The sequence below is a fragment of the Anastrepha obliqua genome, chromosome 3 (assembly GCF_027943255.1).
Source record: "Anastrepha obliqua isolate idAnaObli1 chromosome 3, idAnaObli1_1.0, whole genome shotgun sequence".
Taxonomy (NCBI): Eukaryota; Metazoa; Arthropoda; class Insecta; order Diptera; family Tephritidae; genus Anastrepha; species Anastrepha obliqua.
Genome location: NC_072894.1, coordinates 77,515,809 through 77,539,582, shown reverse-complemented (window position 1 = coordinate 77,539,582; position 23,774 = coordinate 77,515,809). Strand labels below are relative to the sequence as shown.

General features: G+C 34.4%; 3 protein-coding genes across 5 annotated transcripts; 2 read left to right on the top strand and 1 right to left on the bottom strand.

Moving 5' to 3' along the window:
* Positions 1-1,474: 1,474 nt before the first annotated feature.
* LOC129240313 (puromycin-sensitive aminopeptidase) lies at positions 1,475-19,188 on the bottom strand. Of its 2 annotated transcripts, XM_054876038.1 has the most exons (8): positions 19,024-19,188; positions 18,671-18,736; positions 16,309-16,952; positions 5,766-6,582; positions 3,064-4,168; positions 2,753-2,972; positions 2,563-2,685; positions 1,475-2,482 (listed from the first exon to the last, which is right to left on the bottom strand). In XM_054876038.1, exons 1-8 carry the CDS (start codon positions 19,085-19,087, stop codon positions 2,273-2,275), a joined length of 3,249 nt encoding a protein of 1,082 aa, XP_054732013.1. In that variant the 5' UTR covers positions 19,088-19,188; the 3' UTR covers positions 1,475-2,272. The 2 variants fall into 2 exon arrangements, with proteins under 2 accessions (XP_054732013.1, XP_054732014.1); XM_054876039.1 differs by lacking the exon at positions 18,671-18,736.
* A 317-nt stretch (positions 19,189-19,505) lies between these two features.
* On the top strand, positions 19,506-20,832 carry LOC129242619 (ATP synthase subunit b, mitochondrial). Its single transcript, XM_054879374.1, has 4 exons — positions 19,506-19,638; positions 19,863-20,188; positions 20,255-20,443; positions 20,511-20,832. The coding sequence occupies exons 1-4, from the start codon at positions 19,611-19,613 to the stop codon at positions 20,688-20,690; spliced, it is 723 nt and encodes a 240-aa protein (XP_054735349.1). The 5' UTR covers positions 19,506-19,610; the 3' UTR covers positions 20,691-20,832.
* Positions 20,833-21,978: 1,146 nt separating this feature from the next.
* Positions 21,979-23,228, top strand: LOC129242670 (stress-associated endoplasmic reticulum protein 2). Of its 2 annotated transcripts, none has more exons than XM_054879455.1 (3): positions 21,979-22,090; positions 22,294-22,401; positions 22,769-23,228. In XM_054879455.1, the coding sequence occupies exons 2-3, from the start codon at positions 22,318-22,320 to the stop codon at positions 22,877-22,879; spliced, it is 195 nt and encodes a 64-aa protein (XP_054735430.1). In that variant the 5' UTR covers positions 21,979-22,090; positions 22,294-22,317; the 3' UTR covers positions 22,880-23,228. The 2 variants fall into 2 exon arrangements, with proteins under 2 accessions (XP_054735430.1, XP_054735431.1); XM_054879456.1 differs by having other exon boundaries at positions 22,032-22,139.
* Positions 23,229-23,774: the final 546 nt, after the last annotated feature.

The window sequence follows — 23,774 nt, the reverse complement described above, 5'->3', positions numbered from 1 at the left end:
ATTTTGGTGCTTCTTGCATGAAGATTCGAATCTACGCACTTCCGAATGGTAGTCACGCACCAATCCATTTGATAATGCAGCGGTTTCATTCATAAATTATCTATAAAAACCCGATTTTAAATTGTATTCAATAATACCCACACAAACGGTTATATTTTCAATGTAGCAAAGCAAAAACGAATCTAATAGAACAAAAACAAACGGTGTCCAAGGAGCTGTTATAGGAGTAATAACAGATCAAAAGGAGCAGTGTTACCGAAACGACCCGGATTTATATCCGGCCAAGGGCTGTCAATCCAGCAACAATCCCCGTATGTAAATATGGGGAACGTTTATGCTGCTACAACAACAACAGCGACAGCAGTAGTGGTAATGGAGCACACGGGGATAATCTCTGTGCTCCAACCGACTACAGGTTTTTTAATACTACTCGAACTACAGATAGTACTTACAATGTTTTTACTACTACTTCAAAGTACAAGCAGCAGCGAAAGGCGGATAGGAGCGGAGCAAAGCAGTTGATATCGCGTATTGCGCTACCTGTTCAAGTTCAGTTCACAAAAGTGAAAACTATGAAATATCACAGCAATTTCAATCACTGAACATAACTATTAGCATACTTCACAAGAATGAAGACTTAATGCTTCAACAAAGCTTTCTCACACACTAATCTTAACCCGTAAGAGATTCTCAACTCCGAATTACCGTAAAATTCTGTTTTAAATTATCATGGATTATTTTAACCCTCTAATTTACTTTTTAACGACCATTCATTATAGCTGTTTTGAGAAAGGGGATTTAGTTAGATTAGAATAAAACGAAAATTTTGCTAAATTTTACTTTAGATGTCTGAGGACAAGCATTTTATTTGAAGTTGTTTTGTACATGATATGGGCGTTTCCCAAAACATATGTATACAATGTAACAGTAACGCATTAATACTTTATGAATACCGTATGTATATGGTACATTGCTGGAACATTTTATTTAAAAATCAAATGCAAATATTTTATAACGATAAAAACAATTTCATTAAAACTTACTTTTCTTCGTTCCCCCCATTTTATGTACACATATTACATTAGCTTTTTTGTAATGATTTTTGTTGCGCAGCGAGAGCATCAACGATACACGACACATTGTCAAGGGTTTCAGGTTTGCGTTTGGGAACATGTTACTTTGTTCGAACACAAAGCACAGACGTTTTGGAAAACGCCCCAATTTGGTTCGGGAAACATCCAAATTCATAATTACTATAGCATGTGTTCGTGTAGAGTAACATTTTCCTTAAATTATTGGGCTGTGTAATTGATTCGCCATTTCATATTTGCAGACCTTGATTTCACTTAAATAGTCCAGTGCATCTAGGCTTGATTTATCAGACATTAATCCGAAGGTCGTAGATTCAATATTAACTTCTAGGTCGTGTATCACAATTTCCTAATAACAAATGAAGCAAGCTCAGTTTTATAAATTGGTTTTAAGAATTTTTCGTATTTATTTTGTGTGATTTATAAATACCGATTTCCATATTACAAATTTTATACCTAAAAAATGCGAATTCATTTACGGCATTACAATAGATCCTATGAATGCAATTGAATTACTGTGTTAATGGCTTCAATTGTGAGCACAGTATCTGAACATGTTCATCTAATCTAATCTAATCGTGCACTGGATAACAAAGTCAAAACAAATTATAAGCGCTGTATTCAATAGTAAACTAATATAATTAAGGATATCAAGCCAAAAGTAAAAGATATATAGGTACATATACAGAGTGTGAGGGAGGTATTTTCTTTTTGAAAGCTTTAGCAGAAATTTCGACTGAAGGTAGTATTTTTATATTTTTATTCTAATTCACAAAGTCGTCTGTAGAAACTCTGACTAGATTTAGAAAGTTAAGTTACTGGAAACGTAGCAGAAAATTAGGAGCAGAAGTAATTAAATATGAAATATTAGTTTACATTTTTTGATTTCTTGCGTGTAACATATTAAAATCTTCACATTTCTAAAACTATTTTTGCATACCCTCTTCCAACACTCTGGATACATTTTACATTGTTTACATAAATTACATACTACTAAATTATCGATGGTAAACAGCTTAGCAAATCGAAGTGTAGATCGATTAATTGCTTTCCTGCATTGTATGTAGTATTGTGATGAGCTTTGGCTTGTGGTGCTGCAACTACAGCTTTCTTCATACTGTTTTGTATATATTTTGTGTGGGCTAAATAGGTATATAAACTGATAGTTTTTCGTTAAATTTCTACTGTTTTTTTAAGTAAGTAGTCAACGTATCAAGATCACGTTTTAACCAATTAGCGTTAAGACGAATGGTCTCCACGGCCTGAGACACAGTACGTTCTGTTCCGGGAAACTGATTATTTTTAAAGTAATTTTCTACCTCAACAGCACGCTCCTCCGATGCGAAATTTTCAATCAAATACTTAATAAGGCGGGTTAACAAGAAACTACCCTGTAAATCAATAAAATAAAAAAATAAATAAATGAGAATATGTACGTATATGTAGAAGCAGATCATTTTAAAAAGCTTACTTGATATTGCTCTAATAATTTTTGATTATTGTCTTTAAAGAACTGCCAAGCCATATCGCGTCCTTTGGGATTAACTGCTACGGCCACAATAACAAAAACAGAATCTTGAGCACGTACTTCTCCCTAAGAATTATAATCATACAAGACAAAATTAATAATATTGAAATACTAAACAAATTTTTGCACTTACCGACATAGCAAAATCTATAACTTTGCGCAACAAATCTACATTGCCAATACAGCCCAACCCACGTGAAATGCGGTCCTGTTCTTCATGTAAGTCAGTGGAACGGTAGAGTTGCAACATTTCGTTGAAGATTGTTTCGTCCCCGTCTTGCAACACCGCTTTGTAGCAAGTGGAACGCAAATCAGCTGGTATCGGATTAGTACCATTCGCGTGCGCGTGAAACCTGGTGTAAAGAAATATAGATTTTCAGATCAAGTTCTTTTGGTTTAGTTTCAGTAACAACTTTTCTCCTTGAATTTTGTTTGTTTACCTACCGTTTTTGTGCTTCTGCTATAACGTCCTTACAACGGAATGATACCAAACGTGACAAAACTAAGCTGCGCAATAAAGTATCCAAATGATTCTCATTCTCCCGCACATCCCAGCCCAAGCGGTCCGCCACTGGGCGATACAACTTTTCTCCATAACGGTTAAAATGTTCCATTAAGTCGGTATGAGAAATTAATATATGCAAGTTTGCCAAAGAATTTGTGATAGCAGTCCATACAGTATAATTGGTTTCGTTACGATACGAATCAATAAGTTGCAAAACTTCAGCAGTACTTGCTTGGCCTGCCTGAACCATAGCAAACATGTCATCGATCAATCCTAAGCGATCAAGAGGCGGTAAAACCATTTCACGTACTGCTGGCAATAACTTCTCAAGCATTTCTTTGGAATACCTCGTTCGGTAGAAACCAACTGTACCCGGATTAATCTTGACCCAATCATTTGCGCTTACATCGTCCAACACCACTTCCATTGACTTCTGATCTAACAGAAAGGTCTTGGCAATTTTGTTAGGATCGCGAGATGTTGAAATTGTTACTGGGATCACCCAGGTGTAATCACTATCCGGTGTTGAACCATCGGCCGTAAATTTGTTCTGAACCAGCTTCAACAACCGTTGATTATCACCTTTTTGTACAGACTCCACACTCACTACTGGAAAACCTTTTAACTTAATCCAGGTGGACATAACTTTGGCTACAGGCTTCGAGCTCGCCTCCTGCAAAGCAGCCCACAAATCTTCCGTAAATGTGTTCTTGTACTGATGGCGAGTTAGATAGATGTTCATGCCCTTACGGAAGTCCTCCTCGCCAATATAATCGTGAAGCATACGAATAACAGAAGCGCCTTTGTTGTAGCTTATTTCATCAAATATCTCATCAATTTCACAAGGGTGACCGACAGGTACTTCAATGGGATGCGAATTTTTCAATGAATCTAGCTCTAATGCACGTGTGTACATATCAGTAACAAATTGAGTCCAAATGTCATATTCAGGGAACAGGTGGTTTACACATAGGAATTCCACAAACGAAGCGTATCCTTCATTCAACCATAAATGTGTCCACCACTCCATGGTTACCAGATTGCCTGAAAGAATATGAATACGAAAATTTTGAAAAAAATTATTTTTAAACAATGTCGAATGTCTATTTGCCGGCGCAGCTCACATAACACATGGCAGAGCTCAAAGAATTGCTATTAGTATAAATCGGACAAATTGCAGGTATTAAAAATCATTCAATGAAATACTTACAGAGGTGGTCACAATAATAGCGAGATTTTCTAAAATTTCGACTATTCATTTATTTTCATGCCCGAGCACTTGTGTAAAAGATATTATAATTTTGTTCACATAACGGCTGTATGTAACAAACTATTCGAGATGGATATATGGTATAGCGTGTTTCCTTGGCTAATCCAGCTCAATCTCAAGATCATTTCCCACGGAAACAATCCGAATAATTTTTATGGGTGTTAGGAGCTCTGATAAAAAAAAAACTTCGTATTATAGTCTTAGGAATTGTAGTCGAAAATGCAAACGGGATACTTAAAATAAGAATCAGACGGTTACTTCATTTCAAGGAAATACAGACTTGGACTTAATCGTTATAATAATTATGTGTGGAGATATTCTACACAACAACAGTCTCCGTAGCCAAATGGGTTGGTGCGAGATTACTATTCGGTTGAATACTGGGCATGAAAGACCAACTGATAGAGAGTTTTTCCTAAAAGCGGTCGATGTGCACCAAAAGTCAATTAAAATCTTATTCCTTTAAATTAGGAAGACAAATTTAGGAGGAAAAAAACAAATGAACCTCATTTATGATATAGCATGTAAAAAAGTTCCACTAAGGTGCACTAAAAATAATCAATATCCGCAGTTAAGGACATCGATTGCGAACGGAAATGCATTAGTTTCATCTGTTTTACTCTGCTTTCGTTGAGCCATTTCTCCTTTTACGTAGACTTGTAGCAGTAAAAATTGTGATCTTGTTTAAATTCGGTTACGCAGAACGCACAATGAAAGCAAATGAACAAGGAGTTCGTTTCTCAGATCACCATTTACAAAAAATGTACGAAATCCGAAAATTTCTGATAGCTACAAAAACTTTTTGATTCAAAAACCCTTTTACATAGCCAAAAATATCAAAAGAAAAATTTAGAAATTCGTGTAGATTTAAGAAGGTACATATTTGGTAACTGGCTAGGAGGTGAAATAACTTGGTCGCCTAAGATAAAAGGCTTCGGGTAAAGAAATGTGCTCACTCCAGAAGTTATGTGAGCAAATTAACTTCAATCAATTTCATCAAAATTTTAAACTTTTTAGTTAGAACTTTCAGGAAAACTCCTTAATTTAATAGCGCATTAAATTTTGGAACAATATTGTACAAGTTCAAAGTGGCATTGATTACTTCAATTTCTTTGCATATAAAAAGATTCGAGCGTTCGTTTTTACATTATGACTAAAACGTTTGAAATTTGTATGAATATTTGTTGAATTTTTTTAAACTTTGTACAAAGTTTATAACTTTGAGTTATTTTCGTTGTAGTATGACCTATATCTTTATAACAAAAATATTTAAAAAATAAACAAACAAAACTTTGCAAAATTTTGCTGTGATATTATTGTGACCACCTGATCGAAGTGTACAAAATTGGCACATAAATACAATAAACTTACCGAACCATTGATGTGCTATCTCATGACCCACAGTTAATGCAATTGATTGTTTGCGCATAAGCGAAGTATTTTTCGGATCGACTAACACAAAGGTCTCACGATAAGTCACAAGACCCCAATTCTCCATCGCACCAGCCGAGAAATCGGATATCGCTATCAAATCCATCTTTGGCAAGGGATATGCAATATTGAAATAACTCTTGTAATAAGGCAATACCTTTGTAGCCACTTCCAGCGCAAAGAGACCCTGCTCTTTCTTACCGACAGGGGTAAATACGCGCACTATTATGCCATCTTCGGATTTACCTTCGACATAATCATATTCTCCAACAACAACAGCCACCAAATACGTTGACATAATCGGTGTTCTATCGAAACGTATGCGACGCAAATTATTCTCTAAATTTTCTTCCTTGACTTCAGGCATATTGGACAGAGCAACGCGATCTTGTGGCACAACTAATGCTATGTCAAAAGTAGCCTTGATGGCTGGTTCGTCCCAACATGGAAAACAACGTCTAGCATCCGTGGCTTCGAATTGAGTTACACCAGCATAGCGTTCTTCGCCGCCTGGTGTAAAATACTTGCTACGATAAAAACCTTTCATTTTATCGTTAAGCTCCCCAGCAAAGCACATTTTTAACACACCACAGGCTCCTGCCGGAAATTCCTGATCAAAAGTTAACGTGGCAGTCTCGTTATCGGTGGAATATGAAATATTGGTTGGTTTCACTTTCTCATCATTTATATCCAATTCCACTGTATTTATTTTGATGTCCAAAGCATTAAGTGTGATAGTTTTTGTTCCGTCACATACCTTCAGAAAAATATATAAAAGAAGTAGTGCATTAAAATAAAAAATAGTATATTACAATAATTAAAAATGTTTTAAATAAATAAAATGCTTTGGATTAGCCCTTAATTCCGATATTTCAACCAACTCTATAAACGGACCAGATACGCATGGAATGCAGACGTGTTTGTGAGGATTATATAACATCAATGCCATTATGCAGAATGACGGTTTCACTACAAAATATTGAGTTTTTTACGTATTTAAAAAAAAAAAATATCTTTCATGGAATTTTTTCAATTTAATTGTTTTTTTTTCGAATATGTCTAGGTCTAAAGATTTTGTGGACAAGTTGAAGTCCGATAAAGCTTTATTGACAAGACCATTAGCACTATAAGTCATTTTGTTAAAGCAAACTCGAAATACGTCGAGCCGACTTCTACTAGGAATATTGAGCTACAACCTCTCAAAAATTCTGTCAGTCAGTTCTGGACCAAAACGACGTAAAAAGCGTGTATGGGCCTGAGAAATTGGAAGAATTTCTTCTTACACATGCAAGTGAGGAAACCGATTTCATTATTATATAATTAATAGTGAATATAATTAAAATCATTTAAAAAATTTTTTCTTCACTCATCTTATAGTAAATCATTTCAAGAATGTTGTGTCAAAATTTTAAGTGGATCTGAGCAGAACTCTCAAAGTTATAGCCTTTGTAGGCACTCTACCTCGAATGCGGAGCATCGATAATTTCTCAGAGTCATTTTTTCAAACGCGTTTTGCCCGAAACGACTTCTTAAAAGTCGGTGCCAATCACAACTCCGAAACTATTCAACCGATTCTTTTCAAATTTGGCACACGTTTTCTAAATCAAAAATACCTCCGCCCTACACTGTTTTTTTTATTTTTTGTTTTTTAAGGTTGTTTTTCACTTACAAATATGGCGAAATTTTTCGCCAAAAATGCTCGTTTTACGTTTTTTTGCCACCAAAACTACAAAAATGAAAAAAAAAAAATTTTATTAATGTAGGGGGGAGCATTACGTCATACTTTAACTGAAAAATTCGACTTTTTTAGTTTCAGATGATTCTACGACGAATGCCGATTGGCACCGCAGAGCACCTCTCGAAAAACATATCTCCAAAAAAACTCTCTCATGGGCTTATTTGTCAATATTTTATTATTAATATTTTTTAAAAACTTATTGAAAAGATGTACAATAACATGTAACTGATTTTATTAAAGTATCTTAAGCCATATTTCTGTAAAAAATTCACAAAAAAAGTGTTTTTTTTTAGCGCTAAACCCTACCTCCCCCTTAAAGAATGTAACATTTCTTGGAGTTCATTTTTAAATTATCAATAAAACAACGAAGATAGATAAATCGTTAATTAACAGAATACAGAATAGAGGTCCCAAGATGCAAACCTGAGAAAAGTAAAGTAGTAATAAACGATTTCGAAGATATGCCATCACTGACAAACGTTCTTCTCTTATTATGGAAATATAATATGATTTAATTCACACTTGAAAGGCGGTTGTAATATCAAGGCAAGATAACTTATACATATATCTTATATATAAAATAGTCAACTTTTTGTGTGTGTTCGCTAACCGGCCGTATCTTTGCACCGAATTAAACCAAACTTACACACATTGTTAAGTAGGTATTGAAGATGGTTTACGTATAGTTTGGATGCCTATTGGTGGATAGGGCTCGAGATATAGGTCAAAACGTGGACCCGGGTAACCTTCGGATGTGTATGTACAATATGGATATCAAATTGAAGCTGTTGGTGAATGCTTTAGTACAGAGTATTTTTCATGCCGCTCCGTGACTGGGGTCTCGAGATAGAGACCAAAACGTGGACCCGGGTAACCTTTGGTTGTGTATGTACAATATGGGTATCAAATGAAAGCTGTTGATAAGTGCTTTAATGCGGGGTAATTTTCATACCTATTGATGACTAGGGTCTCGAAATATATGCCAAAACGTGGACCCGCCGTGCCTTTGAATCTTAGTTATTCATTTGCGTTGATTTGAAATTTAAAAACAATCTTCTTTTTTCCTGATTTTCAATTTATATTTTATATTTACTCAAAAACAAATAGAAAAACAAAAAATATTGCTTATAGAGTGAGAGCCCGCGACGCCCAGACTTTCGTTAAATTATAAAAGTTGGAAATTTTTCTATATACGTCTCCTATACAGGTATAAGCAAACCCAGATTATTAAACCTGGGTCGCGGTGGCTTTGGCAGGTAACAGGTAGTAAAGGTGAGTAAAATTGAGTCTCAAATTTGTAATAGTATAAAGCTTAGTTTTTATACATTTCAACTTACAATCATATCAGAAACTGCCTCGTCCATTGGCGGACACTTAGGGCGGTAACAACCCCTCCCCAGACACCCTAACATTCTAATTATTTATAAATCTACTTTCGTCATAGTATAAAATCTAATTTTTATATATGTTATTCAGAGATCTATAAAAATAATGTTTTCACAATCCCCAGACAGTTTCGATGGTTCCCCTATCTTCCCAGACATAATGAAGTCCACTCCAGGCGTGAGCGCGATGAATATATATGTACGTTGGCGCGAGTGAAATAGTGCGATCTGTTCTCTAAATTTATCAAGAAAATTCATTATATACATTTATAACAGATAAAAAAAGTAAATTTTTAAAGGAGAACGCAGAAAAATTTTCATATTAACAAATTATTAAATCAACAATACAATAATGCGATTTTTATTGAGTCAAGTGGAGATCTACGAAAGTTGTAAATATCAATCGAAAATTTTTTCTAGTATTGTGCAGAAAAAAATACGAAAAATCGACAGCTGATGGTAAAATTCTAGAAGTTTAAAGTTAAGAAGATAAATTTGTATGCATGTTAGTTTTACTGTAAGGAGAGAGAATAATTTAGATCGTAATTGAACCAATCGAAAAAGATTTCAATTATATTTATAATTATAGCCATTACAATACAAAGTAAAAATATAATGTGTCAAACATTATTATTAAATCAAAAAAAATATTTAATCTTTTAATACCGAAGAAACCTTGTTGAAATCCTTCATATAAATGTGGATGTGTTTCAGATACTGCTAATAAAGTGTCGTTGTATTTTACAGTCCATCGCGCATAGTTTTGTTGGTTGCAGATGAAAAACAAGTTTGTTATTTTCGGCAATACAGATTTAAAAAGATCGAAATCTCCAGTACGAATGCTTCGAGATAAATTTAAATAATGATGTATAAGATTTATGTATATTAGATAAAACTGTACCGTTTTTCCATGTTCCCCATTCAAGCTTTGTTGTTTGTAGATTATATAGTTATTCATCAGCTCTTTTACGTCCTCATTTTCAATGATAAAAGATGATATTTTACAGGATTGTAGTCGTTTTATTTCGTCAATCATATCATCTGTTAAAGTAATTTTATCATTTTCTAGGAACGATTTGAAATGGAGAATTTCTATCCCTAGTGAAACCATAGGGTGCAACCGTTTGCAGCGGTTAAAATGTTTTCCATCTAGAAATCCATTCACTGAACCACTTGCCAATAAATTGCTCTCAACCATAACATTGCTTAATCCACAGTCACAAATGATTTTTCCAACAGCCTTGAAGTAAGCCATCATAATGTGGAACGGACCTAAATGGATAAATAAATTATCAAATCAAGGTTTCTCCGTAGCCTGTAATTGAAGAGCAACTTTGGCTTTGAACCATCGTTTCCAAAACTATAGATGTACTGGTTGGTGACGCATTTATTGGAGTCAAATAAGAAATAACTTGCTGCGAACTATCACCATTATCAATCCGACTATTGAAGCCAACCCACATAGGTATATCAGGTAATTCAAGAGCATGACTCATCATCCAGATATTGTCTAATTCTACGTATTTTTGGAAGTGGATAGATTTAACAGATTCAATATCATCAACTGTTGATCGGAACTCAGTCGTCATTTTTGGTTTTTTGAAGTGAAAACTTCTTTAGAATCGTTGGGAGTGATTTGGGAAAAAGTGAAACGAAAAAAGCGACCTACTTGGCTACGAAGCGTTATATTATATGTTGATATAAACGTAGCGACGAACTAAATAAAAATAACTTTTATTTTTTCTTGTGATTCGAACCAAGGATTTTGGATCGGAAGCTCACATTGCTAGTCGCTCGGCTACCGCGTCATGCTGTAGGTGCTGGCCTAAAAGTTATTTAGTTACGAAGCGTTATATTATATGTTGATATAAACGTAGCGACGAACTAAATAACTTTTAGGCCAGCGCCGACAGTATGGCGCGGTAGCCGAGCGACTAGCAATGTGAGCTTCCGATCCAAAATCCTTGGTTCGAATCACAAGAAAATTTTTTTTTTTAAACAGATATTTTATTTTATTTTATGATATGTTTATGAGGAGCTTTTTTTCATGGCAGAAATACACTCGGTGTTTTGCCATTGCCTGCTGAGGGGTGAGCGCTATTAGAAAAATAGTTTTCCTTAATTTTGGTGTTTTCACCGAGATTCGAACTGACGTTCTCTCTGTGAATTCTGAATAGTAGTCACGCACCAACCCATTCGGCTACGGCGTTTGTTTAATTTTACTGATGCAAAAATGAGGGAAAATATATGTGTAAAGTTTGCTTACTGTTTACACATTTTCCAAAGGTGACGGAGAACCAAAAAAAAAGTCGATTTTCAAACAAATACGAGTGCATATGTGTAATTGTGTTAGAGTTTCGGTCACGCCCCAGCAAAACCTGCGTGCATATGTGTTTGTAACATTCAAAAAAATGTAATTGTGTTAGAGTTTCGGTCACGCAGGTTTTGCTGGGGACGCTCATAATAGCAACCGCGTGTGTATTTTTGTATTCGTAAATATTTTCATTTTTAAATATTTACCGCAATTATGCCGAAAAACAATGCAGAAAAGTGTCGTGAATATCGACAGAAAAAAAAATCAATAAATAGCATCACGGAATTCATTCACGAAAATTTAATAAAGTATACATCTGAAGTATCGCGGATACTTAGAAAAGATTACGATAAAGTTCCAATGATTTTAAGTGGCGATTTTAACGTAAATTTTGCATTAGACACAGCGGTTCCTTCAATTGACTTTCTCAATACAACATTCAATTTAAAAATGTGTAACAATCGCACTGAACCGACAACACGATCAAAAACAACAATTGACGCGGTATTTCAAAGATATGTTGACAACATCGAAACCAAAGCATTTGTATCATATTTTAGCTATCATAAGCCACTCGTATCATTTGTTGAAATTGAAAACATTGAGGATGAATAATAATAAAATGAAGAAAATAAAATATGAACTTTATAGCAATATTATAATGAACCTATAATTATCCCGCCCCTAATGCTGCTTTCGTCTCATTCTCTCTCAGTTTGTCTTACGGAAGGTTTCACTTCTATCCCGTCTAACCGTTAGACTGGTATTTTTTTTGTATAAGGAGCTTCTTCAATGACTATTTCTTCAAAAGTTGCTGTACGTATAACAGTTCACACTACATAATATACAATACGGAGTATTATACAGAGTATAAGACAGCTGATGCGCAGAAAAAGATCGTCGTAGACCAATCGCGCTATTTCACTCGCACCAACGTACATATATATTCATCGCGCTCACGCCTGGAGTGGACCTCATTATGTCTGGGAAGATAGGGGAACCATCGAAACTGTCTGGGGATTGTGAAAACATTATTTTTATAGATCTCTGAATAACATATATAAAAATTAGATTTTATACTATGACGAAAGTAGATTTATAAATAATTAGAATGTTAGGGTGTCTGGGGAGGGGTTGTTACCGCCCTAAGTGTCCGCCAATGGACGAGGCAGTTTCTGATATGATTGTAAGTTGAAATGTATAAAAACTAAGCTTTATACTATTACAAATTTGAGACTCAATTTTACTCACCTTTACTACCTGTTACCTGCCAAAGCCACCGCGACCCAGGTTTAATAATCTGGGTTTGCTTATACCTGTATAGGAGACGTATATAGAAAAATTTCCAACTTTTATAATTTAACGAAGGTCTGGGCGTCGCGGGCTCTTAGTCTATTATGCCAAAGCTCTTGAATAAAAAATAAAGAAATAAATAATATGAAAACCATATCTTTTCTGTTCTAAACCATATCTATTCTATTTTAGTGTGCCCAGCGAAGCGGGCCGGGTTTGCTAGTATATGTAGGGGAGATCGGGGGGTCGTGAGACACGGGGGGTCATGAGACACGCTCACAGCCCTGAACTGAAGAGCGCGGCATCTGTCTGGTATCTGCGTAACTTCTTGCTAGCTTTCAATCATAATATTTACATGACAAATATTTTGTTCATGCAGGTTATTTGTGTGTCCTCATACCGCGACTCCACTTGTGTGATTGAAAGTTTTGCTGATAATCGTTTTTGTTGTTTCTTACACTTTGTTGAACAAGCTAATTATAAAAGTGCATGCATCAAAACCTTCCTTGGTGAGTAGCCTTTTGACCCACAACAAGAGTTTTGCGTAAATATTAAATGCATCCATAAAACAGTGGCCACATTGAAAATAAAGCAATTGGGGGGTCGTGAGACAGCGTATTCGGGGGGTCATGAGACATGCTATTTCCGTAATCTAGGAACATTTAATAGTATTCTACAGCCGTATCTCGCATTTCTGTGTTACGTTTAGTGTTATTTACACTGTATTGGATAAATACAGGGTTTTTGATAATTAATTATTTATTTTTCAGACATTATGGTGCGTCATAAGTATAGTCAGACTGTTAAACCTGCGATTGATGCCAATGTTTTTGTGGCTGCTATTAAGGAGGTTACAATCGCGAAAAAGTCTCTACGATCCGTTGGTAGCGCATATAAAATCGATAAGTCGAAATTGGCGCGCTACATTTCAAGTCTGATGGAAGCGAACATAGACCCCACAACCACTTCGAATGAAAAACTTGTTGATTTTGTTTCAAATTTACTCAAGAGAACTGGTGGAAAAAAGGTTTATATTTAATCGTGATATAATTGAATTTTCGTTATTTTTCAACCTTCAGACAATTTATTTTATATTCGACAGATATTTAGCGTAGAACAAGAAGACGAGTTAGTGCAATATCTTCTTCGTGCCAGCAAAATGTACTACGGTTTGTCTATTTGTGAGTTTTCCAAATTGGTCTACGATTGATTGATTAGGTATATTATTCATATTGTTCATATCAATTATATTGTAGAAGCCAATATATGCCTTTTTAACGATTGAAATAAAAAATTTTTATAAAATCAGGCCGTTTTCTTTCTGATGAAATTTGTGTCTCACAACCCCCCGAACATGCGAAAATCCGAAAAAAATGATTTTTGAGCAGGCAGGCAAAACTTAGAGATTTTTCTATAATTTTAAGAAATTAATCTTTTGTCAAAGTGTTGTTATACTTAATCACAATTAAAAAATTTTAATGTGCAGAAAAATGGATAGGTTATATTATGTTTATGGTCAAAAAACAAAACCCGTCTCATAACCCCCCGATCTCCCCTATATAATTGGCGCTTACACACTTTATGGCGTGTTTGGCCGAGTTCCTCCTATTTGTAGTACACGTCTTTATATTGCTGCACAAATGGAGGGACCTACAGTTTTAAGCCGAGGAGCTTTTCATGGCAGAAATACACTCGGAGAGTTGCCATTGACTGCCGAGGGGCGACCACTATTAGAAAAAACTTGTTCCGTCATTTGGTGTTTCATGCATGGAGATTCGAACCTGTGCACTTCCGAATGGTAGTCACATATCAACCCATTCGGCTATGGCGACCGCAAACTAATTAGTTATAGGTGTTCTATGTTAAATATTTTCAAAAGTTTCGAAGAATTCCGTATAAATTGGTTATACAAACGATAGCTTCAAAAAGTTAAGCGACAGTTGACAAAAGTGAATAGATAACATCAGCATCGGGGACATCAACATCAGATACGAAATTAGATGAAAAGAAATCGGAAGAAGTAGCGGTGAAATCGTCATAAAAACCAGTGTTTGTATAATTGATGACTTTCGGGTTATTCCTTACATCCTTATAAGACACAAATAAATTATAACACAGTGCTCACTAGTGGCGTTAAATTAAAAAAAAAAAAAACTTATTTCGCAAATTCGAAAAGCAATGCATCGCTATTATGCAACCAAGCAAGTTTTCGATGAAATAAGAGTGACTGAGTGGCTGATATTTGATGGAGTAAATAATTGAATGTTTAAATATGACCGACTAAGATTAGGTAAATTAAAATCCCCTAAAGCCCGTAACTGATAACATAAGTGATAATAGAACACTTCATGGCAAGCACCTCATTAGCATGCGATCTATAAATACTCACTACTTAATGGCTTTATATAAGAGATACTAATGTAAAAGTGGATAAAGGTTAAATTAGAGGTACCATGCATAACCTTAACCGTAATCTTAACCATATCGATTTTTATTGTCATCAATTATTGATCTCAAAGCCATAAGCAGCTGATATTTGCAAATATTATATTATCATGCCATACCTATATACCACAATGCTGCTGGTTATGGTTACGGCGGAAAACCAGAATTCAATTGGTGTGTACGGTTACGGTTATGACTACGATATTGTGGTATGTCACCTCTAATAGATTATAGTGTTGTCCATAGGTTGGTTTGGTAAGCAGAATTATGTGGTGGAGAACGAAGCCAGAACCAAGTACCTGTCAACAAGCAAACAGTCGCCGTACTCGCGTATTGGCACCCACGTCACTGTTCACAGTTATGATTTCGAAATTGTAATAGTCTTCATTTATGTAGGAAGCAGCACAAACAAAGATAACAATGTAAATTCCACGTAGGATCTCTCTTGACAACAAGTGCTACTTTGGACTAAGTATGCAATAAGTAGTAAAGTCCTCTCTCTATGAACAAAACTAACACTAACAAGGCTCTAATCATGCCCGTTCTATCGTGTGGCGCAAAATCTTGGACGATGACAACATCCGATGAGGCGTCACTTACAGTTTCACAGGCGAATGGAACAATTTTCAAAAAAAAAAAATTTATGTACACACTAAAATGCTTAAAATACTTAGAAATTTTAGAAGGTTGGCCGACCTTTCACAATAGGCAGTTGCTTGTCTAGGGGTGTATACTATGAACCATCTCTCTACTTATGAAATTGACGCATATATACGACATAATCACTTAATAGGTTAAAATTGTCATCCTATGTTCTTTCTCATAAAATATTAGCATTCTTTATCACGAATTGTTAACGTCACAAAAATATATTCAGATTGAAACGCTTTCTTTCTTCCATTCACTACGGCAGAAGTGAAAGCGAATTGCTCGCATTCATTTTTTCTCGTTCACATTTTCACATTCATACCATGCCCAAGCATTTATTAACATATATTTGTACACATGTATATACTTTATACGGCTGCCGCGGCCGAGTTCTGCGGGACTATCTTGAAATATCAAATTATTGAAAGATTTTCCTAATAGAGCCAGTTTGCATGCTATGGCGCACACCTCTGGCTTCATTTCTACAATAAAAAAAGATTATCACAAAAACAATCTACCGTTTTACATTTTTGGGACACATCAAGACGCACACCACAAACTGGAGAAGAAGCTACCAAATATATGTATATACAAAATATACGCATGTACATTCAATATATATATATAACAGGCATAATTAAATTGTAATCTTCTACTTACCTTTATGTTTACGCTTGTTTTGCCCTCGAAAGTAAAAGCCTCCAGGTTTGGTTTCAACTCTAAATCATAGTGCGTCGGCATAACATTGGTGGGGAGACGTTCGAACTCCTTCTGAGATGATGTTGACATATTTCTGCGAAATTGAAATCTATGACCAGCTACGTAATTTAGACCAACGTCGGCGGACGTACGTGCAATAACCAAACCGTACTTCTGACAAAGATCACCTAAGAGGGGAGCTTCAGAGTATTTAAGAGGTGCTCCAAAAGATGTACTTGAGTAGTCGCGATAGAATTGCTTTTGTTGTTTTACGTACTGCTTTGAAGATATAGCACTATCCAGATGTTCACACAAATGACAATTTTCTGTGCAGAAAAATTTTTCAAGTGGTGGTGGAAGTGTAAAACTTATTTTTGAAAACACAAAAGGCAGCTGGTATTGTTTTGAAGCAATTACAGCAACAGCAATCGCAGTTAATTCGCGATAACAACGATACAAATACAAACGTGAACACAATGGAATTAAAAATTTTTGGGTAAATTGTGGACGTGACTCCTGTATTCGTTGCCGTTGAAGAGCAAATTTTACTTGATGTTTCTTTTTTATCAATCGCGTCGAGTTAACGGGACAATTGCAACTGACAGCTGGAAAGCCATGCAAAAGGAAACATAAAAATATGTTAGTTGATTAGTGTTGCCAGGCTAAATATTAATAAAATATAAAATTGGTATAGCAACCAGGGTTGATAAATTACCTAATATTTTTGACAATATTTCGGCAACAACTATTTGTGAATCACTATTGCTATATAAATGTGGAAACACAAAACAAAATTAATTGCAGTCTATGGGAAATTCGTAAAGTAAATTGATTAGACTATATTTCAAACACCTGTTCATAAAGTAATTTACACCAGCTAGCATTTTCAAATTGTCTAGTTGCAACCGATAATTTAATGCTCGTGTAAATTAGAAAAATACAGCGGTATCTTATCGGGAGGAAACCGTGTTAAATTATATCATTTTTTTATAGAACTCATTTCAATTTTACACTTACATTTATTTACAGAACAAGAAGATTTAAATACGTCAGGAAGAATCAAATACAAAATTTAATTGTCAGATTTTTCGCATCCGAAACAATAAACTGAAGTTATCTTATGGGAAAATGAAGGTGATTTTACAAATTTTTTCAGGGTAAACATAGAAATTTTAACAGATTATTGCTGGCGGTAATATACGTAATTGATAATTCTTTTATGTGTAGCGTATTAACTGCCAAAATCTCAAAGTAGAGGTGACATAACCATCCACAGTATAGTCATTGTTACATTAATCAAATTAATAAAAATTAATGTCCGCATGTTAAATTATGAAAGCACGAATTATAACAAAGTATCTTTATAATATGTTCACATATAAATATATGATCTACTTTTTCGGGCTTAACTCCCACTCCGTAATGTAAAAGCGAGATTTCTCATTTACTATTTTCATTATTCGTTCATTATTTTTACGAGTGTAAAGAAAAATGGCAAAGTAAAAGCTAAATGGATGCCGACAAAGAAAACAGGTTTGTAGACATAATTCTAATAAAACGTTTGTTAGGTATTATTAACTATGCATTCATATAGCAATTATATATTGTAATATTACTTATTACAAAATGTAATATCGAATATGAAATGCGTATTTTTTAAAACGTAAATGTAACGTTGTTTACGGATTTCCTCCAGTTATTTATTATTATCAGCCAATTGCGCAATTAAATTAGCTATTCATTCTCCTTGTATTTTCTTCATATGGTTAGTAATAATTACACAAACCAAAAATACCGAAATATTCAACCAAAATAATTTCTATGGAGAAAAACCTTTCACAACAGTAATGGCTGCATATGTAACGTTTAATGCAAGGCGAATTTATTACAGGTGACAGCAAACACATATAAGTAAAACCCTACATGTATTTGTTGTTGCGTGTGGTCCAATCATCACGTCAAAATCAGCAAGCAAATGTAACCATACGAATGTAAGCATACCAATTCATACAAACAAAGCATATCATTTTGACGTAAGCCATACCTACGGTGAAAAATTCAGCTGGGTGAATGCTGTCACCTTAATAAATCCACCTTGGTTTAATGCTACTTTTTCTTGCTTTCGGTTGTTCTTTGTCTTTTATTCGTTTCGTTTCTGTGCTGCCGTCAAGGTCTAGGGATGGCGTAATCTTGTACTCCCATTATTCTTGACAGTTTTGTTAGTGTTGATTTTAATCTTAGTTAGTACTTAAACATTTAAATTGCTTATTAGTTTTCAAGTCATTAAACGCGAGAGCAAATCATGCGTGCAAAACCTCTTTACCTTTCAATAAATGATGCGTGAAGTCGGTATTTGCTTTTGCCAAATCAAGACGTAATTTACCCAATTCTAAATGAATAAAAAGAAAAAATCGAAATGAATCAAAGAAATTTTTCCCAAGTTAACAATTTACATATATCGTACAAAAATAACACTAAAAGATCAATGACTGCCAAGGTGTGTACGAATAACTTTGCCATTCTCGCGTTCATTGCTTAATTTACTCCGATTGAAGGGAAATGCGAAGCACGCGTCTTTGTCAAATAAGGAAAATAAAAATAGCAACAACTATGGCCGGTAGAATTAAGCTAAGAGATGATTATCTCTTATAACTATGAATGGACTACACTGATTACCGTTTTTAAATTTCCATGCTTGCATTGTAGTTCGACAGCCAACTTTCAAAGCATTTGTATACATTTCACTTTGTCACAAATTCTACTAATAGTATAGAGCTATTTTATGCAGTAAGAATGAATAAAGAAGGAATTTACTGATAAAATCACACAAAATTCCACGCATTATTTTTGTTGCATTTACACCTGAACTGGAAATCATCGAAATCATGAATTCTCTTTTTTGTTAGCTTTCATGGAAAGTAAGAATAGAGTTGCCTTTTCATTTCCCCAAACGCCTTTTACTAATAAATTTTTAGATTTTTTAACATAAAAATATTTTAACTAATAACGTTCTTCTGTTAATTGGACTGTGAATTTTGATAAACTGATTTCTTTGTGTTGGTAGGCCTGTTCGTAAGATTTCTATTGGAAAATTCTGATATAAATTATTCAATTGAAAATTTTATGGGAGGCTAATTCTTCACGGTGTACATAAGAAGAAGCAGAACTCTTGTCATTTGACAGTTAAGCTGACACGATTGGGCAGAGAGCAACTCATTTTGTCGATTTTTTTCTTTGAAGTGAACAAAAACTAAAAATTAAAAATGTTGTCAAGGACTGCTTTACTTTCAGGTATTAATTTGAAATATATTTTACGTTCTATTCTTAAAATGCAGTGGAGTTTTTCTTAATAAAATCAATGCAATATCCTTTCCTGTCTATTCGCATGTTACGCGATTATCATTGAGAGAGCCACCATCATGGTTTATGTAATCGCGAGAGTAGCAAATGTTAAAATTATATATTTGCAAAAATGCATGACAAAAATGTGATTTAACTTTAACAATAATTTTCAGTTCAACGTCCATTGGGTGTTTTGGCTATGAGATCGGCATCAGCAGCCGGTTCAGGAGACCAATTTGTTCGCCGAGAAAGACCAGAACATCCTGGAAAAGTGCGTTTAGGCTTCATTCCTGAAGAGTGGTTCCAGTTTTTCTACAATAAGACTGGTGTCACTGGCCCTTACACTTTTGGCGTAGGTCTGCTTACTTACCTGTGTTCGAAAGAAATTTACGTCATGGAGCACGAATACTACAGTGGGTTATCTTTAGCCATTATGGCTATTATCGCCGTTAAGAAATTGGGTCCGGCCGTTGCTGCTTGGACAGATAAAGAAATCGACGTAGGTTTTATTAATCAAACTTGCTAAAGAGCTTTGTTATAGCAGTTTTCTAAAATAAAATTTTAGAGAATCGAAAATGAGTGGAAGTCCGGCCGCGAAGAAGAACTGAAATCGCTGGCCCAAGCGATCGAAAATGAAAAGAAAGAGCAATGGCGTGCTGAAGGTGCTTTGCTTCTTATGGATGCCAAGAAAGAAAATATATCTTTGCAGTTGGAAGCCGCATTCCGCGAGCGCGCTATGAATGTTTATAATGAGGTATAGGAAAGAATTTTAGTACTAGCTTGAAGTGAATTATTATTATTTTTTCTTTGTATTTCCGTAGGTCAAGCGTCGCTTGGACTACCAGGTAGAATGCCGACACATTGAGCGCCGTATTAATCAGAAACACATGGTGAACTGGATCGTAAATAATGTCCTAAGTTCGATCAGCCCACAACAAGAAAAAGAAACTCTTGACAAGTGTATTGCTGATTTGAGCGCTCTTGCTGTACGCGCCAAATAGAAAACTTGTTTATAATTTTAAATATATTTTGAAATGGAAATGAATATTAAATATTGTAAAGGGAACAGCCATTGAGATTGAGAAACCAACTTTGTTCTTGAAATACATACAGAATTGTGCGGAGGATCCGCTCATAATAAAATTTTTGGAAATTATTGAGGGATAGGTATTAAATCAATTGAGAACGAACAGTTCTAAATATTCATCTTCGAATTTTTTCATCGTAATTGTACCAGTGTGGCGTAACGCTCTAACGGGCGCAATAATTCTTGTGGAACGTCAAACTGATATAGAAATGTGAGTACGCGAAGAATAATGTAGGAATGAGAAATAACACGAATAAATGAACCAGTGTGCCATCATAGACACTTGACTTTTAAGCCTCATACTGTTTTAGGAAGGCGCTACCTATGGTACTCTATTCGCCTTGCACAATCTCAGTTTTTTTTTTTTTTTGGAAAACAGCCGCGTCAGGGCCCAAGTGACGTCAGCCTATCAGATGATTCTGTCAAATACGCTCAGAGCCGATTAGCGGTCTGTTACGTAGTACACCATTAAAAATCTTTTTATAAATCTATTATCCCCGCCTTGATAGCTGATTAATTAGTACATATTTACATATATATGAGGATAACCAGAATGATGGTTCACTATGAAGTTTTTTATTAAACTCAGGGACCAAAAGTAAGAGTTACCTCGGATTTACAAATTTAAACTGTTGCTCAGGACGATAAATTTAACCAAAAAGCGCTTATAACAGTTATTAGATGAGACATTTTTTTCCGGCTGACGATAAGAGATATTTTTCAAAATTTATTTTTAACATTGTCAATAAGAGTTTTTTCCCAACGTTTATTTCTTACGTTTCCTGATAAGAGTTTTTAACGGGAATAATAAAGTAAAGTAGCGGTTTCGGAAGGCACCACCTTTAGCTTCTGTATATCGTGATCTACACCTCTATACAAGGTGACGCAATATTAATATTAAATAATATTAAGATTTATAATTTTTCCAAATGGTTTCGTACAAAAATCGTATTTGACACTTATAAACTAGACTAAACAAACAAACAAGCAATGGAGGTTTTCTATCACTAATACATTTTTGTTTATTACATAAACAAAATTGGAAGTGTACGAGTAAGAGAGTAAAATGTGCAGAAATATATGATATTTAATATTACTGATAGTTTTTAAAAATAAAAACTCCTGATTAAGTTACAATCATAAAATAATACTGCAACTGAAATTGATGCTATGCCAATTGCAAAACTTAACTAAAAATGCAACTCAGTTAAAATAGGCAGCTCATGCAATTGTCAAAGCTTCGGCTCGTCATCTCATACGTGTCGTTCGTGTGTTGCTCTTGACGTGTTCATTTTGTTTTTCTGTGGCAAAAAGGTAATTTGGTATATTGTTCAACAGAATTTAGTTTTGAAGTGTGAAATAGGTGCGAATATGTTTTATACATCAAAATTAGTTCAATGAAAGGGTTTCAAATAAATTACTTTTTTGTTTGAATTTGATTAATTGCAATTATAAATAAAGCAAAGGCGACGAGATTACCTTTGTTTAACACTTATCCCTGTTTTTGAATCTTCAAGCAAAACCAAAACAGTCGTACAAAGATGGCCCCACCACAAAGAATGCGTGTCGCCAACGAAAAGGCTAGCAAATACGTGACCATGCGAGGCAACGTTCCAAAGTCATCGGTAAGAAACAGGTTATCATGTAAACCATTTTCACTAAAAATATTTTCAAAATTAAAAAAATTGATATGTAATAATAATTAAGAGGTTGTATTCGTTTCTTAGTTAAGTAATAATCTCTTAAAATGCGTGAAAAGCACCAGTGAATAAAATTTCTACCAAAAAAAAAAAAACAATGCTGTGCTGAAAGTGCCACGCCGTCGTTCTTCGCTTGAAATATTTTCTTTTCCTCGATTTTGTATATCAGTACGTACATATTTGTGGATGTAAATATATGCACACATACTTATACAGTTAATCAAAGCAAAGTTAAATTTTTTGATAATAAGGAAAATTTATTTGCAAACAATTTATTATTTTATCTTTCCAGAAATCAAAAGATAATCAATATCCAGTTGGACCCTGGCTTCTAGCTCTGTTTATCTTCGTGGTTTGCGGTTCTGCGATTTTTCAAATAATCCAATCAATTCGCGCAGCGTAAAACCATCATCCAGCATAGTTCTTTAAACTTAAAAACATTGAATATTCTTCCGAAATCCAATCATATATAATTACCATAATTAAAAACATCCAGTTAACTGAAAAATAAAACTTATTTTTAAAATTTGTATTAATTTTCATGCACTTGAAGTCAGAAACTATCTTTGCATATACTATATTACATTAATAATTTAATTCATATAGCCTATCCAATTTATTTATGATGGTAATTGCATAATACTCGAGTTATATGTGTCTGAGTTATTATTTAATACTTGACAGTTCATATATGTACCTCAATTGTACAGCATAGAAATTAAATATCGAAAACATTCCTTCTTGGTAATTTTTATGATTGGTTTTGTTCTTCGAGCTTCATTTTATATGCACTAAAGGGTTTATAATTTGCTCGATCTTTAAGAAGTAATTTTAAACTTTATATATAAATATGATAAATATATTAATTTTTACTTATTGAAAACATAAATATAACTTTTCATTTACATGCTCGAACCCAATACCAATCAACCGATGTCGCTTTGTACATGAAAGGAAAAATACATTATTAAACATATTATGTGCCCAATAGGATTTATAAAGCAAAATATATTTGTATGCTTCAAAACTTCAAATGCACATTACTCATTAAGTCGTGAACAATGGCGACTTAAGTTGATCTTTTCTTGAAAAAAATTAAATTGTCAGGAATCAAAGTGAAACAAGGCAAATAAAAATAAATTCGTCTTAAAGAGATGGATTTTGATTGGAATAGCAACGAATGCTGTGATTCAGGGTAGAGAGAGAACGAGGTAGAGAGAGAGGTAGAGCCGTTCCACGACAGTCGGTTCTACGTTACCGAAACGACCCGGATTTATATCCGGCCAAGGACTGTCACT